This window comes from Alexandromys fortis, unplaced genomic scaffold (assembly GCF_014885135.2).
Source record: "Alexandromys fortis isolate MF-2015 unplaced genomic scaffold, M_Fortis_MF-2015_v1.1 scaffold_37, whole genome shotgun sequence".
Taxonomy (NCBI): domain Eukaryota; kingdom Metazoa; phylum Chordata; class Mammalia; order Rodentia; family Cricetidae; genus Alexandromys; species Alexandromys fortis.
The window spans coordinates 4011857-4038174 of record NW_026067914.1 but is presented as its reverse complement, the minus strand read 5'-3'; the positions used below and the strand labels follow the sequence as shown (position 1 = coordinate 4038174).

The 26318-nt window shown below is 38.3% G+C and overlaps 1 protein-coding gene across 2 annotated transcripts in view; it reads left to right on the top strand.

Moving 5' to 3' along the window:
• Positions 1-22209, top strand: part of Nipbl (NIPBL cohesin loading factor) — a 168621-nt gene extending 146412 nt beyond the window's left edge. Inside the window, exons 35-47 of one of the 2 annotated variants that reach the window (XM_050138973.1) lie at positions 2590-2730; positions 2974-3067; positions 3442-3596; positions 4582-4672; positions 6726-6899; positions 7241-7431; positions 8917-9024; positions 9431-9631; positions 13633-13779; positions 15378-15652; positions 17732-17906; positions 19486-19674; positions 20220-22209. In XM_050138973.1, coding sequence (XP_049994930.1) covers positions 2590-2730; positions 2974-3067; positions 3442-3596; positions 4582-4672; positions 6726-6899; positions 7241-7431; positions 8917-9024; positions 9431-9631; positions 13633-13779; positions 15378-15652; positions 17732-17906; positions 19486-19674; positions 20220-20585 — 2307 coding nt within the window. In that variant the 3' untranslated portion in view covers positions 20586-22209. Of the gene's footprint in view, positions 1-2589; positions 2731-2973; positions 3068-3441; positions 3597-4581; positions 4673-6725; positions 6900-7240; positions 7432-8916; positions 9025-9430; positions 9632-13632; positions 13780-15377; positions 15653-17731; positions 17907-19485; positions 19716-20219 lie in introns of both variants that reach the window. The other variant, XM_050138974.1, reaches the window with a different exon arrangement.
• Positions 22210-26318: the final 4109 nt, after the last annotated feature.

Genomic DNA, 26318 nt, shown 5'->3' with positions numbered 1-26318 from the left:
GATTTGCTTGTTTCTGCCTCCTAAGTGCTGGGATTAAAGATGTGTGCCACCACCACCCAGCCATATTTTGGATTCTTAATTTCCAATTCATTTGTCATAATAAATTTTATTATAAAGCAATATATTGAATATGGATAGTAGAAACATTGATATATTAATGTGCTATGTTCTCATAAAATAAAATAAAATAAAAATTCACAAAATATTGCTTAAATAAAAAGAATAGTGTAAATCAAATGAGATTGTTTAAATGTGATGTATAGCAAAATAGTAAATTGTGATTTTGTACATATGCTAAATTTTGAAATGTTTTAGAAACCACTCTTAATTTTTTATATACTGTGTTTTAAAGAGCTAACTTTAATAGTTTCCTCTACTGGATTGGTTTTTTTCTTTTGTTATTAGGTGTTAAACAATTTCCACTTAATTTGTAAGTTCCATGAAAACCTCAGGACTTCCTGAGAAATTTTTAAGGATCAAGGAAAATAATAGAGAATAAGAAATATGTATGTATGTGTGTATATACATATATATACTATTATATATAAATATATACTGTTATATGTTTTATATATACCTGTATATTATTTCCAAGACACTTATTCCATCTGCCTATAGTAGATCCAGAAATAACTTAGCTTCATATATAATCTGTAGCTAATAGTTAGCTCGTGTCTGCGTAACACTGTGATTAGACACTTGAAGAACTTTACATGCATTTTCTCATTTAATTTTAAAGTTAAGGAAACTAAAGCATAGAATATAAGTATCTTAATCCATGTCACATAGATCCTCAGTGCCAAGCATTTAATTCAGTGCCCTATTCCTTTTCTATAGTTGGGATTCTAGTATAAACCACACTCTTCTGACATACACTTTGAAACAGTGTTCCATTTATTTTATTGGTCAGATTCTCAGGAATGGATTCCCTAAGGCATTGAGAAAAATTTGGGTGTTTCTGTTTGCTTCTTCATGAATTTTGTGTGATTTTTAATTTAGTTTTTAGAGATATGATCTTTAGCTCTTTTGAAAAGCAATGCATAACTATTGGAATCATTTTTGTACCTTTTGCTAATCTAACAGGCATAAAGGAATAATTTCTTGCTGTTTCACTTCTAAGAAAATTAAGCATTTTTCATATTGACCAGTTGGCCTTATTGATATATTGACAGTTAACCAGTTCTGTAAATTGACTGTTTATGTAGTTTTCCTATTTTCTGTGAATTGTGTGCCTTCTTTCAAAGTTTGAAATTTTAAATTATTCTTTAAATAATTTAAACATACTATATACATACCAGGCATAGTGGTATGTGCCTTTAATCCCAGCACTCTCGTGGCAGAGGCAGGCAGATGTTTAAATTCAGGGCCAGACTACATAGAAAGTTTCAGGACTCTATGGAGAGACCTTGTCTCCAAAAAAAAAAAAAAAAAAAATGTCCACATATGTTACTTGGAAATTTTGCTTGGCTAGATTAAAGGCATATATAGAAAACCTTCTTTCCCTTTACAGCCCCTCCCTCCAGACTAGTAATGTTGCTTTTAGAGAGAGAATTAGCTGATTGGTTAGAGGACAAATGGGAAAAAGTGTGTTATGGGGCTGCAGAGATGCTCAGTGGTTAGGAGCATTTTCCAGGTTCAGTTCCCAGCACCAATGTGGTGGTTCACAAATCATCTGTGACTCCAGTTCCAGGATATCACGTGTCACCTTATGACCTCCACAGGCACATCATGCACATGGTACATACATATAAGCAAAATTCTAATACATACAAATAAATAACAAAAATTTTTATGTGCTTATTTTTTAATCAAGATATCTGTAAGTATAAAATTAAAGAGCCTTCTAACTAGTTCTTAGGTAATAAATAGTTATTAAATAAAATATATTTACCCCAGCATTTCTCAACTCCAGCACTATTGACAGAGCTGGATGATCCACTGTTGGTAAGAGCTTTTATTGTATTATGGAATGTTCGACAGTATCTTTTGGTCTCTGTCCAATAAATGTCACCTCCACTGTGACAACTAGAAATCCTTCTGACACTGCGAAGTAATTGTGGGTGGAGAATGGAGAGCAATCCGCTACTATTGAGAACTATTAGGTTAATAACCTTCATAAAGAAAGTATATTCAAAGTTGCCAGACTTTGTAAAATATTCCCCTAATATTTAAATATTTTGTCTATAATTGATTTACATTTTGTTTTAGCGAGGGAAATGTGGGGTTGAAGAGATAGTTCAGCAATTAAGAACACTGGCTATAAGCAACATGGTGCACATGCATGCATTCAGGCAAACAATCATAATCATAAACTAAAAATAAATGAAGCCCCCAAATTATTTTAAGTATAACAGCCTTAACATTATTAAGTGCCCCAAAGTCACATGGTAAATTAGCATTAGAGCTAGAATGCAGACTCTTGATAATCTCTCAGATGCTGCTCATTTCATACTTGGGGTAGAGAGCTCCTTTTTAATGTTTTAAATGTAACTTTACACACATAATGCTCTATGCTTATACTCCAGACTTAAACCTATATTTTTTTTTTAAGTTTTAGATATTAATAAGGCATTAATTTTATTCTCGTAGACGCAAAATGATTTCATGGTTATCTGCAATGTTGCAAAAATCCTTGAGTTAGTTGTACCATTGATGGAACACCCAAGTGAGACTTTCCTTGCTACTATTGAAGAAGACCTGATGAAGCTGATTATCAAATATGGCATGACTGTGAGTAGTTTACCATGTCTACTGTAGTGTGTACAGCAGATTGCTATGTAATGTCAGAGATAAGTCCCAAGATCGTTTACCATGTCTACTGTAGTGTGTACAGCAGATTGCTATGTAATGTCAGAGATAAGTCCCAAGATCGTTTACCATATTTTAAGACAAATATGTTAGAAAGAAAAAAAGATCATATATTTCAACTGTTTTAGTTTTTACTTAAAGAGTAACATTCTCTCTATCTTTTAGGTAGTACAGCATTGTGTGAGCTGTCTTGGGGCTGTTGTAAATAAAGTGACACAGAATTTTAAGTTTGTGTGGGCCTGTTTCAATAGATACTACGGTAAGTTCAGTGCTGGGCTTTCAAATTGTTTGCTAATTCTGCAAATGTTTCTACATCAAAAAAAAATCTGATCAAGGAGAGCTGTGAAGATATAAGTGTGACCTTGGGGGTCCACACTGAAAAGTTCTCTATGATCTTTTGGATTCTTATTAGTTCAAGTTTCTCTCTTTAAAGTGATAAGCTTTCTGGCCACCATATAAAGTAAAATTTTAATATTCTTACATTGTTTTAGCTCTAAAGGATACACACACATTTTTGGTGTATTTAATACTTAAAACCATTAGTAAAAGTTAACTGTATTTTATTAGTAATTGCTTTTGCATAATTCAAAGATGAAGAGATGACTCTAAGTAACTCTGATTTATCTTTACTAGGTGCCATTTCAAAATTAAAAAGTCAGCACCAAGAAGACCCAAATAACACTTCCCTTTTAACAAATAAGCCAGCACTTCTTAGGTCCCTCTTCACTGTTGGAGCACTCTGTCGGCATTTTGACTTTGATCTGGAAGATTTTAAAGGCAACAGTAAGGTAAAGATCACAGTATTACCTAGTGTGCTGTGGCCCTGGGCTAAGGATCAGTATAATGACCGCAGAAGAAGGCATCTTTAGAGTAATGGAATGAGACTTTTGGAAGGAGTGCTAGTACAAGCACTGTCGCTAGACTTCCTGCAATCTATGAGCAGTTTCGTAATGGTCTGTGACAGATGTGAAGTTTCCACAACCAATTATATCAATTCGTTAACAGAGACACACTGTTTAGAACAGGTTGTGGCACATACTTGTCACAGACTGTCGCCACTATTCTAAAATAAATGGAGACACTAGGAAGGTGACTCAGAAGCTAAGAGCACTGTCTGCTTTCCAGAGAACCTGGGTTTGGTTCCCAACATCCACATGGCAGCTCACAACCTTATGTGACTCCAGTTCCTGGAAATCTGATACCCACTTCTGACCTCTGCAGGCAGGGACTCACACATGATGCACAGTCATACATGGAGACAGAACACTTATGCATATAAAAGTGTAAATACATCTAAATAATTTAAATAAATGCAACTGATTTTTTTTTTCCTCCCAGTGTTGTAAATCAAACCTAGTGCCTTGTATTTGCCAGGCCAGTGCTCTGCAATTGACCAACATCCACTGCAAAGTTCACATGAAAATTCACATTGTTTGCTTTTAGGCATTTTCCTCCTCTATAGTTGGGAATTGAGGGCAGGTGAGATGGCTTAGTGGGCTGAGGAACTTGCATTTACTTGAGGTCCATCCCTAGATCCTACAAGGTGACAGAAAAGAACCAAGTTCTTAAAATTAATTCTTTTGGGTTCCACACCTCCACACAAGCACTATGGGGCCTGCACATTCATTCATTCTATCTATCTGTCTGTCTGTCCATCTCTAGCTATCTATCTGTCTGTTTCCCTTTCTCCCTCCCCCTCCTCTCTGTTACACATACTTGAAAACTTGCTCTGACATTGAGTGTTCTTGAATACCTTTACTTGCACCCCCTTAGGTTAACATAAAGGATAAAGTACTTGAGCTGTTGATGTATTTTACGAAACACTCAGATGAAGAAGTACAAACAAAAGCCATCATTGGTCTAGGTAAGTTAAATCTAAATTTCTTAGTAGTTTTTAGCTCTTTGAGTAGTAGAATAGGCTTTTTGGACTATTGTGAGTCTAAGTTGTTGGTTTATTTAGACATAATTTTATGGCTGTGTGATCTGATGTGAAGAATGAGAAACTGGGGTTTAAAACAACTGGATTCTGTTCATGTTTCAGCCTGTGGCCTTTCTGGGTAAAAACCACTTCTCCCTTCCTCAGTTTCTTTTTTAGTAAAGTAGAGCTAACAGTGCTGTCTCCCACCTGCCTTCCTAGAGCTAGTAAGAAGAGTGACTGGACCCCGTAGTGTTGAGGACATGTTGAAAGTTTTAGGCTATGTGTATTTCTTAAAATTGTTCTTTTTCAGTGCAAATAATGTTTTTATATATATCTGCCACTTGTTAAATGGACAGTCTTTTATTATAAGATCAGTTGGGATATGTGAACCTGATCCATGTTCCTTTTCCAGAAACAGTGGTGTAATAAAAACATGTTTTGCATGCAGCTTTATACAGATTACCTGGAAAAGAATTAGTATAGAGAATTAGGAACAGGAAAGTATTAAACTGCCTGAATTAAATACTCTTTTAAAAAATAAAAGAGATCTAAAAACTCATGTGTCTTAAACCTGTAATAAATTTTTTTTATTTATAAAAGACAATGAGATAAATATGTCCTATACTGTTTTTGTGTGTTTTGTACATACATATATGTACAAAACGTATATATATTCAATAACTTGATTTGTTGGGGAATATTTGATAGCATTGTCAAGGTCTATAATTTAATTAATATTCATGGGTAGTCACTGATAATGGTCTTTGGAAGAAGTAAGTGAAAAGATTCTGAGCTGCCCAAACCCTATTAAATCATGTTGATAATTTTATAGGTATTTAAATATAGTTGCTTTCTTCCTCATCATTCCTTTCATAAATTACTCGTAAGTCAGGTGTGGTCGTGAACACTTTTAATCCCAGCACTTGGCAAGCAGAAGCAGGCAAATCTTTAAGTTTGACCCTAGCTTGGTCTACAGAGTGAGTTCCAAGTCAGCTGGGATTGCGTAGCAAAGTCCTCTCTCAAGCAATCTGGGAAAGTACTTACAGTCGGAAGGAGAGTGAAAATGTGAGAGTTCTGTGACGTGATATTGCCTTCATGCCAGTGTATCCTTTAGTAGTAAATGCAGAGAATAAGTTTCATAGAGTGACAAAGCCAGTTGTACGACAGATAATTCAGAGAACAAATAAATGAAGTTTTAATGTAAGGAAGTAGCACTGTATGAGCCATGGTTACCTTGTGTGACCTTGACATGATTGTCTGCTCTGCTTTAATTCTGGTGGTTTGGCTGTGGTATTGCTAATGCTTGCTGACATCACGAGTCTTAGTTTTTTCTTATTAAACATTTATCTATATATACATTGATAATTTTATTTTGCTAGTTATTAATTAGTGGTTATAAGTTAGCATTGTGGCCTCAAATTTAGGGCCATTTGACAAAGGATCGGGAAGATAATTTCAGTTCTGTTTTTAAATTCTGTTTCATCAGTGGATATATTTCAATATTTTTTACATTGTCACTGTAGTACCTTCTGTTAGGGGTCTGAAAAAATGTTTGCAGACATTACATCTTAAATCCTGACAACATCCCTCTGAGGTAGGCGGGTGGTAAATATTATTGTCCCCATTTTACAGATGGAGAATTGAGGCAAAGAGAGATTGTGTGACTCAGCCAAGGTCACACTACAAGTCAGTGGTGGAGCCAGGAATAGAACCCAAGACTCCTGACTCCTAATCCACTCCCCTAGCCACTAGGCCCTGCTCCCTCCTCAAGGTTTCCTCTTGTGTGAAATTCTCCTTTGAAATGCAATTTCTTGTTTTTAATTCATGGGGAAAGAAGTACCTGCTCTAATGCTTCTCTAGGTAAGGCCACCAGCATATTCTTCCAGTCATTTTAAGTTTTAAATTTTTGAAATAAGGAGCTCTTTGTGTAATTTGATATTTTCATTGTTCTATTTACCTTTAGAAGGAATATATAAAAACATGTTTCCCTTTCTCTTAGGCTTTGCCTTTATACAGCATCCAAGTCTAATGTTTGAGCAAGAAGTGAAGAATCTGTATAATAATATTTTATCTGATAAAAACTCCTCAGTGAATTTAAAAATACAAGTGTTAAAAAACCTCCAGACTTACCTACAAGAAGAAGACACACGTATGCAGCAAGCAGACAGAGACTGTAAGTGAGAGTGTGGTTGGTGATTGCCCGTGCAGGTAGTCCGGACACTTAAACACTAACTCAGACGGGTAGCACCCCTCATCCTAGAAACGATGATGGAACTCTGTTAGTAGAAGTTATTAAGTTCATAGGCCCCATGGCATTCTTAAACTCTCTAAAATAGTTACAAGATTTTAGGTATCTACTCTTATTGTTCTCAAAGAGCCTCTGACACAGTTGAGGAAAAACCATTGGAAACCATTTGAGCTTGAACCACTGTGTTTGAGTCAAAGGCTCAGTCAGGAGTAGGAAGCCGAAGTTAATATGACCTTGATGTGTTTCTCCTTTGTCCTCTGTTGTAGGGAAGAAAGTTGCAAAACAGGAAGACCTAAAAGAAATGGGAGATGTTTCCTCGGGGATGAGTAGCTCCATCATGCAGCTTTACCTCAAACAGGTGCTTGAGGCCTTCTTTCACACCCAGTCAAGTGTCCGCCACTTTGCCCTAAATGTGATCGCATTAACTCTAAACCAGGGTCTTATTCATCCAGTTCAGGTAAGCAAATTCTATGATAGCAGCACTCACGAACAGCAAAGTGAACTGTGTGATGACACCATGATGGGGACATCAGGAATTCTTTATTCCCCTTAATGAAACCTGTGTCCTAAACTCCTGTGACTAAACTTTTCTTAGCTCCTTCTTTCTTCTTCCTGTTGTTAAAAATAGTCTTTTAGCATTACTCAGGCCATCTACCCTCATGGGCTTAAATATCTCCTGCCTCAACTTCCTGGGTTGTCTTCAACTCTGAAGACCCTAAGAATCTTAATCATCTGTTATGTTGCCACTGCCACAGAATACCTATATATTTATGTTAAACTTCCAGTTTCTATTTTGAGAAATTGTCCTTTTCTCTCACTAGCTTTGATAAAATTCATCTTAATCTAATTTTACTCAGATCTCTAAAAACCAACAATAAGTAATGTCAATGGAATTAAATAGGTTTAAAAGAGTAATAAATAAGATTTTTTTCTACCACAAAAACATAAATTCCATCGCCTGAGTTCCATTTTTCTCTTTAAATTGGAGGTAATATCAGCTATACAGCATGTTAAAATGTCGCAGTGTGGGTTGGGATGAGAGACTAAATGGCCAGGTTTGTAACTCAGTTGTAGAGTACTTGCCTAGGATATTCAGATATTTGAGTTATGGACTTGACCCCAGCATAAGAAAAAGGAAAAAGAAGTAATGTCATAAAATGTTTAGTATCCGTGAAGTGTCCTCTGCTGGCGTACAACTGCTATCCAGTAGTCAGTAGAGCACCACAAGCTGTGGGACTTCCAGAGACTATGGATATTGTCTTCGTCTGCTCCACAGGGTTTACTCTAATGCACACTGATATGTTAGAAAAGGAACTTTTCTGCTATTTTTCTAAAATATAACTAAATGTATACTTTCTAATGTAAACATAACTGTGTGTCATAAAGCAGCATATTGACATATATTTAGTCTGCTTTTCATCACTTGGCTGTTAAGATCACTTTATAATACCTAGCAGCATATTGAGATTTTCACCTTTTTTTATTACTCAGAGATAGGGCCCATGAGATGGTTTAGTGGGTAAAGGAAGAGGTTGTCTGTCTGTCTGTCAGTGGACAGCTTGCAGAACTTTGTGTTATCTTTCTATCATATAGGTTCTCATTAAACTCGAGTCATCAGGCTTGGCAGCCGTTAACTTATCCACTGAGCCACCTCGCTGGTCCCTATATTATAAACTTACATGAATAGTGTTAACCCGGGAACTTTAAAGAAACTTAAATTTGTGTTGAAATTGTTTAAATCTAAGTGCATCATCATTATTGCTGATGTTTTCTAGCTTTAATTTAAATCAAAAAAAAAGAAAGATTGTCACACCAAAACATAGCAATTAAAGAAAGTTTGTACTGCTAGATTTTTATATCTGATGTACAAGCCTGACATTTGTTGAAATCCATATAGAATTTTTACTGCTATGATGTCTTATAAAGCCTTTTTTTCTCCCAGTGTGTCCCATATTTAATTGCCATGGGCACAGATCCAGAACCTGCTATGAGGAACAAGGCTGATCAGCAGCTTGTGGAAATAGACAAGAAGTATGCTGGATTCATTCATGTAAGTGCTTTTAGTAAATTAATATTGCTTTAATAAATCACTACTTCCAAATCATTATTTTAGAATGAGTCACTTAATATTTTTCTTAGCTTACAACCACGTTTTTTCCTTAAGGTGTTTATTCTAGCTTACAATTAACTGTGACATTGGGCCAGGGTGATTGTTCAAAAAAAAAAAAGTCAGGAGCCATGAACTGTAGACCCTAACTTAACCTTGGCTAGCAATGACTTCTAGACCTTGGTTTCTTGTATGTGCAAAAGGATGGGGTTACAGTTACTACTCCAGTACCTCATTCTGTGATTTTTCTTATTTTAATAAGGGAAACCAAATAATGAAGTTAGCCCAATGTGATGTTGAGTATGAGTCTTAATATCCCTTATGCAAGTGAAGCCTTTTTTAATTTCAGATGAAAGCAGTGGCTGGTATGAAGATGTCTTACCAGGTACAACAGGCGATCAACACGTGCCTAAAAGATCCTGTCAGGGGGTTCCGACAAGATGAGTCATCGAGTGCTTTATGCTCACACCTCTACTCCATGATCCGCGGGAACCGCCAGCACAGACGCGCCTTCCTTATTTCCTTACTCAACCTCTTTGATGACACAGCAGTAAGCATATACTTTATTATCATCCAAAAATAAATGTTCTAGAAACTGGATGCCTAAAAGAGTCATGACTTAAATATTGCCATTTTGGTAAATGTCACTGACTAAGTTGTTTCCTTATTCTACTAAGTTACTTACAAAGTTTATGGTCACAATCAAAAGGGGCATTTACATGAAAAAAATGTATTAGGAATAAAATATGATTGTTTCTTCTATACTGAATATCTTGGAAATTTTATCAGGATTTTTTTTTTCTTAAATTTTTATGTTTCATTTTTTATTTTATTTTTGGCGGGGTTGCCACATTGTGGATATGGAGATCAGAGACCTTAGCTTGTGAGAGTCACTTTCCTCCTTCCACCATGTGGATCCCAGGAATTGTGCTCAGATCTTTGGGCTAGGTGACAGGCATCTCTCTCCACTAAGACATCTGACCAGTGAGGAACAGTTATTTCTGCCATTCTGGAGGACTCAAATGTTGTTGGAGAATAATATTGTTTGGGGGAGGGGGTATTTGTTTTTGGTTTTTGTTTTTCAAGATAGGGTTTCTTTGTGTAGCCCTGGTTGTCCTGGAACTTGCTCTGTAGACCAGGGTAGCCTCATACCGAGAAATCTGCCTGCCTCTGCCTCCCAAGTGCTGGGATTAAAAGTATGCGCCACTACCACCTGGCTTAATAATATAGATTTTTAGTGCTGAGTTTTTCATTTTGATTTTCTTCAAATTACACATTTATGTAATTGCAAGTTGACACACATTTGCACTGGCCAGGTCCACTAGTCAAGAATGCAGAAAGTTCTTTTCTTTAGCTTTATCTTTAATTTATTCATCCATTTTACAAATACTTCTTTAGTACCTATTATGGTACCCACCGTTGTGTAAGACGTTACCAGATAGAATGGCAAAGCCAGCTGTAGCACCTACCCACCCACATAGAGCACAGACCAGCCTATCTGGAGAGCAGCTTGTGGATGAGCAATGTAAACATTCTTCTTATTTAATCATAGGACACAGAGTTTTTATAGTAAAGCAGAATTATACTTACCAGATCATATATACCTTACTAGATCTGTTCTTTTTAAAATATTGCGTGAAAACTTTTTACATATACATGTCCCAAGTTTGTGATTCAGAATGCCTGACATTTCCCCCATCGTCCTTACCATTGTATCACCATTAGTATTCAGCTTTCACGGAGTAGGACTTTACTGCTAAGACTAAGTATGATATGCTATAGTGCTATGGCATTCAAAGGGTTTCTTTCCATTAAGAGGATAGGAAAATAAACGATTGTAGTTAACATATATTGAATATAGTTTCTACTGATATTTCTTCAGTCTTTATCTCTGCTGGGGTTCATGCCTGTGTGGTTTCAATGCATAATCTTTGCTAAATCATCAGATGCTCTATTATTAGGTTATTAGAACTTTAAAACTTTACTCTGACTACCATCAGTACAGAACTTTACTGTTGACTTCCTCCAACACAGGGTATCAGAAAAGAAATAATAGACAAGCTCGGTATAGTAGCTAATGCTGTAATCCCAGTCTTCAGAGGCAGGGTCAGGGTCATAGGGTCGTCACTGTAGGTTCAAAGCTACCCTGGTCCACAGCTAATTATTTCAGGCCAATCCAAAAGAGAGAGGAGAAGTCAGAGACGGGTGAAAGGATGAATATTGACAAGTGGAATTCTGTCCTCTGTGTTCCTCTCTGTGACATTTGGACAGTGGTATACAACTTTAAAGAGTAGACTGGGGATCTGGAAAGAAGGCTCAGGCTAGGATCACTTGATGCTCTCACAGAGGACTGGGTTCAATGCCCAACACCCGTGTGACCACTTGCAGTCAGTCACCCATAACTCCAGTTCCAGGGAGTCAGAGACCCTCTTCTGCTTTCTGTGTACCGGGCTTACACATAATGAACATACATATAAGCAGACAAAACAGTCTAACACGTAAAAACAAGTAAATCTTCTAAAAGAGAAACAAAGTGAAAATAAAACAAGTAACTTTTAAAAATTAGGTGTCTTATAAATACTAAATTTATTACATCTGCCTTATGAGCTTTTACTATTGCTTCTGCTGCTGCTATATGTTTTGTTACTTGCATGCAGAGAAAATAAATAGAAAATAGCATGCTTTTCATTACTAGTTTTAGTCTGGTTTTTTAGTATAATAACCAATTCATTAGGGTTTGAGAAGAAGACAGCAGGGCACAAACGCTGTCTGTCTTGGCTAGAGGGAAGGGGATGGAGAAGAGGAGAAAGAGGCTGAGTTAGGTCCCGAATAGCAGAAGGGTCAACAAAGTGGCTTTGCAGCTGTTTGGGGCAGGTGGAAGCTCCAAGAATCTGTTGGTGTCTTGAGACAGGGTCTCACCATGCAGCCCTGGCTGTCCTGGAATATACTATGATGCTTTTCTTCTGCCTCCTGCAGTTGTGGGAATAAAGGTGTGTGCTACCACATCTGTCTAGCCCAGAGAATCTGGACAAGCATGCTTAAGCTTTTGACCAGTATCCAGAGAAAAGAGGAAAGGGAACTGGAGAGATGTCTCAGTGACTGAGAGAGCCCTTGTGCTTCTTGCAGAGGACCCAGACTCAGTTCCCAGCACCCATATGGTGTTCACAGTCATCCGTAAGTTCAGTTCCAGGGGATCCAGTGACCCAGGCACACAAAATATACACATACATTTATGCAAGTAAAATGCCTGTTCACGTAAAATAAAATAAATCTTTTAAAAAAGAAAAGAGCAAAAGGGGGTAGCTGCCATGTGGCTCAGCAGTAAAGCTTTGCCATGCAAGCCTGAATCAAATTCCTAGACCCTCTATGAAGGCGGAAAGAGAGAATCAGTGTCACATGTCATCTAACCTCCACATGTCCCCCACACACAGCATGCACAAATGACGATGATGATGTTTTTAAGAGAAAAGGGAAAAAGTTAATACTTTCTGTGTTAAAATTCTAAATGTCAGTAAGCTTAGTGGTGAATATCTGCAAATAATTGCCTTGGTTACTAGTTTTATGATAGTTTTTCTGTAAATTATCAAACATCCATAAATGTAAATATTAACGTGTCTTCCTATTTATTTATTTAGGGCATGGCATCTCGCTGTGTTGCCTAACCTGGTCTTGAACCCCTTAACTCAAGTGGTACTTTGCCTCTACCTCCATAGTGCTAGGCTTACAGTCACATTCCAGTGTTTCCCAGCCTAAGTTTCTGTTTAAAGTTGTTATTTTTAAAGCCAACGACCAGTAGCAACCATAATTTCTCTTGCATTTTGTGTATTTCATAGTATTTTGGGTTAGGTTGTTTTAGGGTTTTTTTTGTTGGTGGTGGTTTTTGTTTTTGAGGCAGGGTCTCACTAATAGTTCTGGCTGTCCTGGAATTCACTATGTAGCCTTATGTAGACCAGGCTGGCTTCAAAGTCACAGAGATCCTCCTGCCGCTGTCCCCCAGTGCTGGGATTAAAGGTGTTTGCCACCAGGCCTGGCCCTGGAAAGTATTTTACCAGTGCATAATCAGCCATGGGTAAATTCAGATATTAGTAGTGTATTACATACACTTTTTGGAAGCTGAATAATAACTGTGTGTAACTGTTCTCCATAAGTGTTACATTTTGAGACAACAATGACTAATTTTCATATGTATGCTTTCTAATATAGTGTGGATCTGTCATAAAGGTCTCACATAATCTATAAAGGAAAAGGATTTTTACTTAACTGCACTAGAAACTTTGCCTCTTCCTTTGTGAGGTAGCATGGTGTACATTATAAAATCTCCTAGAGTGACTGTGAGGTCACTTTTGTGAGTTCTGCTTCTGCCTAGCCTCACCCTTGCATGTCTGTCGTCCACTGTCTGTCTTTGCTTCTTTTCTCCTCTCTCTTTCCTTTGGCTTCCTCTCTCTCCAGTACTAACTGAGTCAAACATGCCTTGTGATAGTTTTCTAAAAGTTCTTTGGGCGAGTTTCCAGCTGCTATCTAAACTTGTGTACCTTCTTTTAAAATTTGCAGAAAACTGAAGTGACTATGCTCTTGTACATAGCAGACAATCTAGCCTGTTTCCCGTACCAGACTCAGGAAGAGCCGTTGTTTATAATGCATCACATAGACATTACCCTCTCTGTTTCCGGTAGTAACCTATTGCAGTCATTCAAGGAGGTAAGTACACATATTGCTGTTGTTCTTGTTTGGTTTCAATTTTCAAGACAGGGTTTCTCTGGGTAGCCCTGTAGAGCAGTCTGGCCTTGAACGCAGAGATCCACCTGCCTCTGTCTCCCAGTGCTGGGAATAAAGGCGTGCACCACCACACCAGCATATTGCTATTCTCAAATGCATCCATCCAAATGCAAACATACTATTTTCATTGTTTCATTTCTCATTACTCTCCACAGGCATATAAATGCCTTCTAAATGAACTTACTGAAATCTGGGCACTACTTGAACTGAGAGAAGTGGGTTACTATTTCATTTCTGCTCAGGTCTAAAACCATGTTATTTCCAGATAGCTTATGTATACTTTCTACACATTTGAACTATTCCGTTTATAGGTCATCCACTTTCTCCCTCCCACCTTAAGGGCTGACAAAATATTTTGTTTTATACATGTATCCACTTGAGTCCCATTAGAGGCTGTTGCTATTCTGCTGGTGCTGATGTTGTGGTACTGTGTTAGCTCGTAAGACTGGAGTGAGTATACATTGATGTGGATGGATGTGTGTCTGGTGTGTAGCTTACACCACTGATGTCCTTGTCCTTTCTGTCACAATTCATAAGAACAAATATAATTATGAAAATACCTGATGCAGCACTAGGCAGGATACATTCTTTAATACTTGAATAAAATATTTTTGTATGCCTGCTAATCCAGTTAGATCTCAGTTTACAAAATTGTAGCACTCAAAACTCAGCCTAATGAAACTAGTAACTCAGAGAAATTACCTTAGAAACCGAAGTAAATTACATTAGTACCTAATCTCTTGTGAACCACAGAACAGCAACACTGGTTCCCCCTTCAGCTACCAAGTCTAAATCCTCACTCTGCACCTGCTCAATCAGTTGCACGTTTTAAAGGAAACTTCTAGGGTATGCGTGTGCACAATAAAATTTGAGAATATTAATTTTCTAGCAATTCTAGCTATCTTGCTCTCTTAATTTTATTCTACTTTGTAGGACGTACTTAGAAATGTGTCTCCTGTTATTTCTTAACAGGTAAAATTTGAACAATTGCTTTTGTAATTTGGTTCTCTCATTGTGACCCCTCACTCTTATAAATCAGCTCTTCCAAAGAAAATTTTCAGAGTGCAGAGAAACGGGGTTTACTAATGTAAGGAAGTTGCAGAGTAGCTTGCTAGAAAACTCTTGAAAGGGGTACTTAGATGGAATCTGGAGGTGTGTTGAGCCCACCATAGTCTCCCTTAAATTATAAGTGTTGCTCTTATTTTTCAGTGGTTTGTATATGTGCCAAATTAATATTTTTATAATAAGGTCTCTCATTACTGTCTTTATGAGAAAATCATTTTTCTTTAAGTATTGTAGAGGGCCTGTTTGGATTGGGAAGATAGCATGGGTGCTGTATATGATTTAGTCTCAGGACTAGCTTTCCCTTCAGGGTTACATCTCAGTTGCTAATAGAAAGTCAATGAGCTTTATCAATTCTTTAGTGAACTTTTCACGGCTATTAGACAGAGGACCCTAACACTGTTAGTGGCACTTTGCTTTTATTATTTTGCAAATAGAACAATTCCTCTTTCTTTCAGTCTATGGTGAAGGACAAAAGGAAAGAAAGGAAAACGTCCCCTACCAAGGAGAATGAGTCCAGTGAGAGCGAAGAGGAAGTTTCCAGGCCTCGGAAATCTCGGAAGCGGGTAGATTCGGATTCTGATTCCGACTCTGAAGATGATGTCAACTCAGTAATGAAGTGTCTGCCAGAAAATTCAGCCCCTTTAATTGAATTTGCAAATGTTTCCCAGGGTATTTTATTACTTCTTATGTTAAAACAACATTTGAAGAATCTCTGTGGATTTTCTGATAGGTGAGTTTATATAATCAGTAAGAAAGCAAACATACTCTGTTCAGAGCACATTAACAGGCACCCCATCTAAAAATCCACAGGAGGTTCAGATTTGGTTCATTTTATTGCTATGTGTTATTCGTCTACTGTAAACCATTATTTGGAGTTTTTTACAATATCAAAAGAAGGGAAAACATACTCTTCACTCAATAAATTCCAAACTTAAAGGACTTTTTTTGTTGATTTCCATAAGAATGCTTTATTAGATATTCAGTCTAGTTTTAAAATGTATCACAAATTTGGGGTTGTAAAATGCTATACAATAAGAGTAAACATAGACTAACTACGCAGAACTCTTGGTAGCACCCCAAATAGGCTTTGTAACATAAATTAATGTCTGAAGCCATCGGTGGAATTTTGAGCATTGCACAGTCTTTGAAACCTTGGGCTTAAAGAAACTCACCAATTAGGGGTTGAAAAGATGGCCCAGTGGTTAAGAGCACTTATTCCTCTTACAGAAGACTCATCTTCAGTTCCCAGCACTCACAGGTATCTCTACCTTCAGGAGATGTGGCAGCTTTTTCTGGCCTCAGCAGATACTGCACATGCATGGCAGAGACACACAGACATACATATATGCAAATTTTAAAAATCTTTTTTAGATCACCAAGTCAAATATTAATATTAGTAGCCAAATGAAAAGAGTACATGTCAGGGTTACGGTTGCTGTGATAAAACACCATCACCAAAGCAACTTGGGAGGACCTCATCACTGCTCATCATCAAAGGAAGTCAGTACAGGAACCTGGAGGCAAGAGCTGATGCAGAGGCCACGAAGGAGTGCTTGCTGTTCCTGGCTTGTTCTTCATGGCTTGCTGGACTGCTGTCTTGTAGAACCAGGACGACCAGCCCAGGGATGGAACCACCTATAATGGGCTGGACCCTCCTGATTGGTCACTAATTGAGAAAATACCTCACAGGCTTGCCTTCAGCCAAATGTTATGGAGGCATTTTCTCAACTGAGGGTTCCTCCTTCTCTCCAGTGACTCTAACTTATGATAAGTTGACACAATCCCACAGCACAGTGTATCTTATGTAAAGGGGCATTTGCTAAAGTGAACATTTCTGTAACTAGTGAACATAGCTCCATGATGGAACATGTGGTTAGCATGTGTGAATCCCTGGGTTCTGTCCCTAACAGCAGTCAGGGACAAAGAGATTTCTCAGTTGTCAGCTGTTCCCACAGGAGAGATTACACAGTGTAGCCGGAGCTTCCAATGTTTTCAAGAGGTGCTAAAAGCCTGGCCAACTGTGTGCATCTAGTACTGGAGATAAAGCTAGAGCCTTGTGTTTGCCAGGTGTGTACTGTGTCCCTGAGCTCTGCTGCCAGCCCTACAAGTCCCAATTTTTCAGAGAAATGCTTCGGCGTAAGATAGCAGTAACTAATGTAGAATAATTTTAAGCAGTGTAAAGTCTTGATAAGGAGTTGTAAAGAGTTCCAGACTGTTTCTCATCATCTGAAACTAGTTGTAAACCAAAAGAAGTAAGACAACTGAGATGACTTGGTGTATAAAGGTGCTTGCAACCAAGCCTGGCAAGCCACGTCCAGTTCCCAGGAACCATACTGTGAAAGGAGAGAACTGACACCTTTGACTTGTCCTCTGACCTCCACATGTGTGCTGAGGTGAGCACACGTACCACAAGCACACACAAATGTTGACATTTCTTTTTAGAGAAAAGAACTAAAAGTTAGCAGGCAAACCAGTTAGATAAGATCATTTGTAAGAAAGCTGCCCTATTGCCATAGTTACTGTCTATAAATTAGATACAAGAAACTAATTTCATTAAAATAATGCCTTCTACTTATAATTGGATTTGTCCAGGTCTGTTGCTTCCTGAGTCAGGTATCTCTTTTCCATATCCCTGTCAATATAGTTTATGATGAAAACTAAAGAACACTGTTAATATTTGCTTTTTCTTTTCTCTTTTGAAATTCATATGATTTAAAACTTGAGTTATTACTAAGTAAGAAAGAATTAGAATCAGTTTAAGTATGTGCCTGAAGTTTTTTAAAACTCTGGTTTTATATTTCCAAAACAGTAAAATTCAGAAATATTCTCCATCTGAATCTGCAAAAGTATATGATAAAGCCATTAACCGAAAAACAGGGGTTCATTTTCATCCCAAACAAACACTGGACTTCCTGCGAAGTGACATGGCTAATTCCAAGCTAACGGAGGAGGTGAAGAGGAGCATTGTAAGGCAGTACCTGGACGTGAGTACCACGGCTGTCAGGGCTGCTTCCCAAAGTTAGGGCCATGACTGGTCGGTCTCTTACCGTCTTCGGCCCCTTTGTTCCTCTCTTTTTCTCTCTCTCTCAGTGGTATCTCTGTGTTAGCTATGGCTGTCCTGGAACTTGATATGTAAACTGGACTAGCCTTGAACTCAAAGAAATCCTTTGGGGGGGCTGGAGAGATGGCTCAGTGGTTAAGAGCACTGCCTGCTCTTCCAAAGGTCCTGAGTTCAATTCCCAGCAACCACATGGTGGCTCACAACCATCTGTAAAGAGGTCTGGTGCCCTCTTCTGGATGCAGACATGCACACAGACAGAATATTGTATACATAATAAATAAATAAATAATTAAAAAAATAAATAAATCCTTTGCACTCCTAGGTGCTTGGATTAAAGGTGTGCCCCACCACACCCAGCTTTTCTTTCAGTTTTACATGAGTAATCAAAGTATACATATGTGTGTGTGTGACAAATATATAAATACACCTTTTTAAGATGTCTTTAAAGATCCAAGCTTGCTAGCAGATTCCCTATAATGTTAGTACATGGGAGCCTGAGATGTGAGGACTGTAATTTCAAGAACAATCTAGGCTATATCACGTTCCAGGCAATCTTTGGTACCCAGTCTCAACCGTCCCCCCCCCCCCAAAATGTGTTGTAGAATAAGCAAACCCCTGAGTGGCAGTGCGTGTCTTCCATCCAGCACCGAGTCCAGGTGTGACTGCATGGGTAGTTTGAAAACAGCTGTAAACATAAAGCACACCCCAAATAACAGCAGATGTATCAAGATTGCCAGGTTTAGAGAGTAGAGCTTCTCTTTAAATGATGGAAGACGGTGATGGCTGTAAAAGCAGTGAAGGTGCCTAAAATACTTAAAGTACTAAGTTATATGTACATTTTACCACAATGAAATTTTAAAATATTATTTTTGGAATATGATTGGAAAGCTGTCCTAGGGTGCTGGAGAGATGGTTCAGCGGTTAAGAGCACTAGCTTCTCTTCCAGAGAACCAGGGTTCAATTCCCAGCATCCTCCTGGCATCTCATACCCATCTATAACGGGCTCCATTGCCCTTATCCAGCATGAAGATGTGCATGCAGACAGAGCACTTAAAAACATAAATAAACAAATCTCTTAAAAAAAGAATGTTGTCCTAACATTTTTATGTTATAATTTTCTTAGAGTAAGTAACACGAGTATTATAGTTATTGTTTATAACCAAACACAAATGTACACCTTTGTTTTTATACTATTATATTTTCAAACTTTAATTTTTTTAATTTAAAAATTATTTTAATTTTTAAAATTATTCATCTTTTTTTGACATAGCATAAAACAAGCAGAAAGCTGAAAGATAGTGTGTGTCCATGCTTATCACCTGAATGTTCGGTGACCTGGACCCACCTCCAGCAAACCCATTGCCTAAAATTTTAATGAAACAGCTGTGTGCAGTCTTTGTGCTTTCATGCAACTGTGGGAGAGCAGTAACTAGGAGAGGGACCGCATGGCCACCAGTCTAAACACATTGCCTGTCTACTTAAAACTCTCAATCCTTTTTCAGTTTAAACTTCTCATGGAACACCTGGACCCTGATGAAGAAGAAGAGGAAGGCGAGGTGTCGGCCAGTACGAATGCTCGGAACAAAGCAATTACCTCGCTGCTTGGAGGAGGCAGCCCTAAAAATAACACAGCAGCAGAGACAGAAGATGATGAGAGTGATGGGGAGGATAGAGGAGGAGGCACTTCAGGGGTGAGGCGGAGGAGGAGTCAACGTATTTCCCAGCGTATTACGTAAAATGATTTTATGTGCTTATATATGTCAGTCTATTAAATGTACACCAAGTAATGTAATACTTATACAACAAAACATTTTGTAGATAGAGATTCTCTACTCAACATTTATACATTCTTTTGTAGAAAGTTTAACATAAAAGATAATAAAAAAAACAGAAATGAGATTTATCCAGCATAAAGGGTTAATAATTTTTTGGATTGTATTAATGTGTGCTATCCTTTTTATTGTTGCTAAGTTTTATGTAGCTTTATGGTTTATATGTACATATAATTTTATATATCAAGAGTAAAGACACGGGTACAAATTAAAAGTTATATGGTTTTACAAGTATATGTTAACCCCTTGGCGCTGGCGGTCACGGTGCGTCTCATTGCCGGCAATGGAAGTGTGCTGGGAAATCCCAACTCCCGGCGTCAAGGGATTAAAAGCAATAAAAACGATAATTTCACTAAAATTCTTTTGTGTAACACTTGGTCTTTTTTCCCCTCCCAATGTTTTAGTCATTGAGAAGGTCAAAACGAAATTCAGACTCTACGGAGTTGGCAGCACAGATGAATGAAAGTGTTGACGTCATGGATGTCATCGCTATTTGCTGTCCAAAGTACAAAGACCGACCACAGATTGCAAGAGTAGTACAGAAAACCAGCAGTGGCTTCAGTGTTCAGTGGATGGCAGGCTCCTACAGTGGCTCCTGGACGGAGGCTAAGCGCCGCGATGGCCGCAAACTGGTGCCTTGGGTAGACACTATTAAAGAGTCAGACATTATTTACAGAAAAATCGCTCTAACGAGTGCTAATAAGCTGACTAATAAAGTTGTTCAGACTTTACGATCCCTGTATGCCGCCAAGGACGGGACTTCCAGCTAATGAATTTGTACATGCAGCCAAATTTACAGGAATTTTTTTAAAAGGCAAAAAAACTTGAAATATCAACATTCTGGCAAAAAAATGAGTTTTTTGAAGAGTGGACCCTGGGATGCAGGAACAAGGAAGGAATGTTGGGCAGACATTTCTGTGGGAGCTCCCTTCGCTGTTGTGCAGCAGAGACCTTTCTCGGTTCGTTTTTACTCCCACTGTATTATAGTTTAACAAAATTGTTTATATCTTGGAAAAAAAAACTTTCTGTTTAAAAAATAAACAAGTGAATGTTGGAAATTAGTCTGTTAATGTTCTTAATAAAGTGTTCTTGGAGTTGAACCTAAGCGGATGGCTTTCTTTAGCTTAGCCCAGTTTCCAGGGAAGCATTGTCTCTCCAGGCTGTAAAGTGGCAGACTCTCCTGGACATATAATTTATTCTGTCGAGAACAAAGCATGCAGTACCTGTGGCCTACCTGCAGAAGGAGCTTTTGTAAATGTAGATTTTGTTGTATTAGGTCATCCTGAAAACAGTACGAGAAGGGCCCCGGCCGTCTGGTGGAGCGAATACTGCAATAAATTTTTTTACTTCTCTTTGTTACTTGTCTGTTTCCATTTGAATTTCTTATTGTAAAGATCTGTTTAAATCCATTTATATTATTTTGCAGTCTTTTATGTAAAATTTATTATATCATTGGTTTTCAAAGCAGAACATAAAATATTGTTTATACAGTTTGTACAGGCTGACTTCTGATAATTGCTATCTATTATTTTCATTCCCATAAGAGGGTGTAAACAGCTCCAGGGTTTATTGTATCCTGCAATATTTAGTATTAACTATATATGATTTAGCACTGTGCCAAACACATTTTCAAGAGTACATTTTGATATAAAAGAAACTATAGTTTATTCCTTGTATGCTTCCATTTCTTTCTAGTGCTGTCATGATGGTAATACTTATTTTTTAAACCATGGGGAAAGATAACAATTTTGCTATTTTGGAAAAACCGCATTTCTCTTAAAGTGACGCCATGTTATTTTAGAAATAGAGTTGATTAAGTGTGACACTTCCTAGTTAAACACACTACATTTTGACACGCTATTTTTTAATGCTGAGAGTAATTTTACTAGTTGGGATATTCATTTTGTAGCCTAAAAATTTTATACATGTTTTCAGAACAATTGTCATAGAGATTAGTTACTACAGATATTTCAACTAAATTGGGAGGCTATTATATGTACTGATTTTTAAATGACCTCTAAAATGTTAAATTTTATAAAACCAGCAAGTAAATGAAGTACTCAGTTTGTGAGGAACAGTGACTGCCACGGACTTCCTCTTTGTGAACACCTATTAAACACGATGAAAATACCTCCAAACTCTACTTCCTATGTGGGATCTTTGAGAACACCTGCTTGAAGGCTGTGTTTGTTTTCTTCCCCCCAGCTGCATGGCCCTTCTTTCCCTTCACTGCGCACTAGAGTGGGTTTTCCCTGGAGTGTTTACGTCTAAATTTAGTAGACTTGAGGTAGCTTATAAACACAGCAGTCTATCAGTACGGGGAAAATACCATCTAGAGAAAATATAAAAGTCCCGCCTAGAGAATACTAAATAAACTTGAGTTTAAAAGGCAACTCTTAAGTGCTTTGTGTCTGGCGATGCTTGCTGTCTCTCACGTCTCACAAAATCCTACAATATTTTGTTCCCGTTTTGTAGATGAGGATGATAGGCTCAGAGCTTTCAGTCTCAACAGTGTTGAAATCTACAGAAAAGAACCCCTTCTTCCCCAAAGGTATCTGGTCTCCCTAGGAGTACAAGAACTTTGATTTTGTTTTCTGAGACATTGTATCACTATGGAGTCCATGCTGGCATGGAACTAACCACAGCCCAGGCTGACAGATTGGTCCTTAGTCCCCCCATCTCACCCTCCCCTGTGCACACATACCTGGTGAGGAATCCTGTTTAAACTCGTCCTTAGAGCAGATTCCTGAATAAATCTGTCTCCTTGGTCAGAGGTAGGTTCCTGTTCACCAGTTACTGGGATTTTCTATAACTTCTAAGCTGTTAGCAATAAGCAGAATGCCAGCAGAATGGAGTGAGTGACTCTTAAACATGAGACCAGAGCTTTCAGAAGTTGAAGGTGTCTCAAAGATGATCTTTCTAAGTGATAACGCTCAAGTTAAGGCCTTGGTAGTCAAGCATAGAAAATTAAACTTCAAGCATATGGGATTTACAAAGCTCAGGCTTAAACTGCTTTTTGATTAACTGCTATAGATGAGTAACTCGTACTGACTTGAAGTTACAGGTAGTACAGGAATGCACAGGGGCAAGACCAGATGGTGTTCTTGGCATGAGTGAGTCCTCATCAGAAGAGGTGTCTTCTGCAGCACCCCTCGAAAGAAACTGTTGGAGCCAGGAATGGTGGTTGAACGCCCTTAATCTCAGCCCTTGGGAGGCAAAAGCTGGGAGATCTCTGAGCTCAAGGCCAGCCTGACTACATAGTGAGTTCCAGGCCAGCCAGGGCTATACAGTAAGTCCCTGTTGAAAGAGAAAGAAAGAAAACCTTTTACCTTACTATTCTAGCAAAGAATGTCTAGTTTCCAAAAGCTGCCCATATGAAAATATACACGGTAGAAAAGTCAGAAGTCTGTACAATTTCCTAGAACTCAGTAATCTTAAACAGTTTTTAGAGAAAAATAGCTTGCTTCACTCAGTGTGCCTGTTTGACTTGTTTGTAAGGTACTCAAGCCCCAGGGTTTTGAATGCTTTGTGTGATGAAGACAGGTAAGTCAAGCTGCTATGCCTTCAATTTTGTTTGATTATTACATGTGCAGATGCATGGGCCCGTGTGTGGAGGCCAAGGCTACTGTGCTTGGCTCTTTGATGGGTGCTGAGGATCCGAGCTCAGGACCTCATACGTGCTTAGCAAGCACTTTACGAAATAAGCTACCATCTCCTCAGCCCCTCAAGCTATTCCCTAATGGATTTCTCAGAATTCAACTTAGGAAGTAAATGGAGGGACTGGCCTTTTCCTTCCCCTCACTTTCAGGTTCACGAAAGACTCCGGGTCACTAGGATGAGATCCAGGTGAGCTGCTCTTCGGAACCTGTGATGACAAACGAATAAGCTTCTGTTCATTAGCGCAGTCACTGCAGTGCCGCCTTCCTGGCGCTGAGATTAAAGTGTGATTCACCACCTTTAAAACTCGCCTAATTCGTCCACCAAATACTAATATGCGAAGCTTAACAGTATCTGTTATTCCGTGACATAGCCTAGCGTGGGTAAAGTGGGGGGGGGCGACCCTGCACCTGTTTGTTTGGATGTTTTGCAGTTTGTTCATTTTGGGTGGGTATGTTTAATACTCTATGTAACTTTCATCGGTGGAGGTATATTTATTGCAGATTGAGTTTTGCTGAATTTGAATTTCTTTTTCTAAACATACCTCTGTGAGAAATTGGATTAAAATAGCTGAATGACAATTGGATATGATAGATCTCTAACCAAACAAATTTGTGTAATGTATTGACTAATGGTCATTAAAAACCATGTAAGTAGCTTGTCTCATCTCATTTCTGGAGACTGAGGCAGAGGATCTCATTTGAGGATAACCAAAGCAACTCAGCAAGACCCTGTCTCAGAAAATAAGGGCAGAAGTCTCTGCGCAGTGTAGTGTATAGCTCAGTGGTAGCCTGTCTCTGAGGTCCTAGATTCCGTCCCTGACGGTGGGTGGTTACCATCAAACCTCTTCCTTTTGAAAGTATCAGCAATGCATGGCTTACTTGCTGAGAGTAGGGTGTTGTGCTCTCTCCTCCCTCCCCTCTCATTGAAATTTTGGTTTAGTTTTTTTAAAAAAATTGTTAGAAGAAATTCCACATACCCAGTGCCCCATCTCACACACCGAATTTCAGACCACTATTAACCCCCCATGCATCCCCTGAGGCAGGCATTTGAGAATATCCTAGGCACGTTTATAACTGTTATCTTTAATACTCACTTGCTAGCAAATGCCCACTAAGTGCTGTTTCCAACTGTCTAGCTGGTTATGATTATGAGCAACTACAGTCCCAACTCTCAGGAAGCTGAGGCAGGAGGATCATTTGAGCCTAGTTCAAGACAGATGTTGAGAATAATAAAATCTCACCCCCCCCAAAATCCAACTTCATATTTGTGGGGGTTCTTTGTGTGTCTTTATCATTTCATTTGTAAAAAGTGTTTATAAAGTTTTTTCTTGGGTTCTTAAGAAAGCAGTTTACTTCATATGGAGGGCTACAGTTATCCTCTGGTTTTTATCTGTTCCTTAACCGAGCTGTAGGTTTGAGAGATAGTCCAGTTCACTAATGCTTGAGCCTGTATAACAACGGAGGTGCCCTAGAGATCCAGTGAGCAAGATGCAGTTTGCAGAAAATAGCGCTGTGACTTGTCCCTCTGCATTCGAGCTGCAAATACCAAGCTTGCTACTGGATCCCAACACTTGCAGCCAAAGACAGGTGGATGTCTGAGTTGTTCATTCCTCCATAGAGTAAGCAGATTTTCGGGCTGTGATTGACATGTATTTTCACGTGTGCTGTGCTTCAGGTTGAATGGGACTTCAAACCTTTCACTTGGAACTTTTCTCCGTGACTGATTAATCAGTCACAACCTTGAAAATAGTTATTCACTGTCCATTCAACTGGAATTTTACACTTTCTTCCATTAAGAAATGACAGCATAAAGTTTAAGCATTCTCAGATTTAGCTCTCACAGCAAAACAGGAAAAAAAATTGTAAAACCTGAACCAAATACTGAATTTCCTTATTCCATAGTTTTAATATATATATGGATATATGAGGGAGGGGTCTGAGAAATCACTTGTTCTTGGTTATCTTAAGCATTTTCCATTTCCATTTGCCTCTTGGGCATCTGATGAGTTAGGAAGGTCCTTTAGAGATGGAACTAATACATACTCAACATCGCACACATAATTTCAAGACATCCACAGTCGCCCCACCCCAAGCTCCAAAAGTGCCGTTTTTGCTATAACAGTCTTACACTTCAGACGAAAACGAGGGATGTGACACCTGCGTGCTGTCCAGCAGCTTGTTCTAAAGAGCAGCACGAGGCCCCTGCCGCCAAGGTGAGTACAAGCAAGTCTTTATTCACCTCCTGATGAAGCTGGGAAGGGAGGGTACTTAATGACTAAACCTTGCCTTTGCTTTCTTCCAGAGAGACCCCACTTTTTCCAGATGTTTTATGATGTCTGCCTTACTATTAGATAAATGGAGAATGAAAAATTGTATTTTTACTGTTTTCTATTTTTTAAACTTTGATATTAGGGGATTTAAACTGGAATTGAGTTTTTCTAAGTGTTAGATTTGAGGTCAAGAAGACATAGTTGGAAGGCATGTGTTTTTCAAACAGTGTAAAATGAAGCTTCATAAATAAAAATCACCTAGCATTTGTGAGAGCTTAAATCCCTATCTTGTGTGGTTTACACAGGTGGAACTTTAGTGTTTCCTTTAAATAGGGAGATGGAGGAACGAATTCTGCTTTGGATGGAAACACCATATTGAGTAGAGAAATGGATATGCATAGAGTTCAATATCAAAAGATGAAGCTAAGAGAATAAGGAAATCCTGACTAGAGTGGCAAACTGCCTTCCTAACCCTTGGAAAATGGGCCAAAAAAGACTACGTAGTGAGACCCTGCCTGGCTCGTAAACAGCTTGTGCATTGTGATGATTTAGACAACTCAATACAATTTGACCA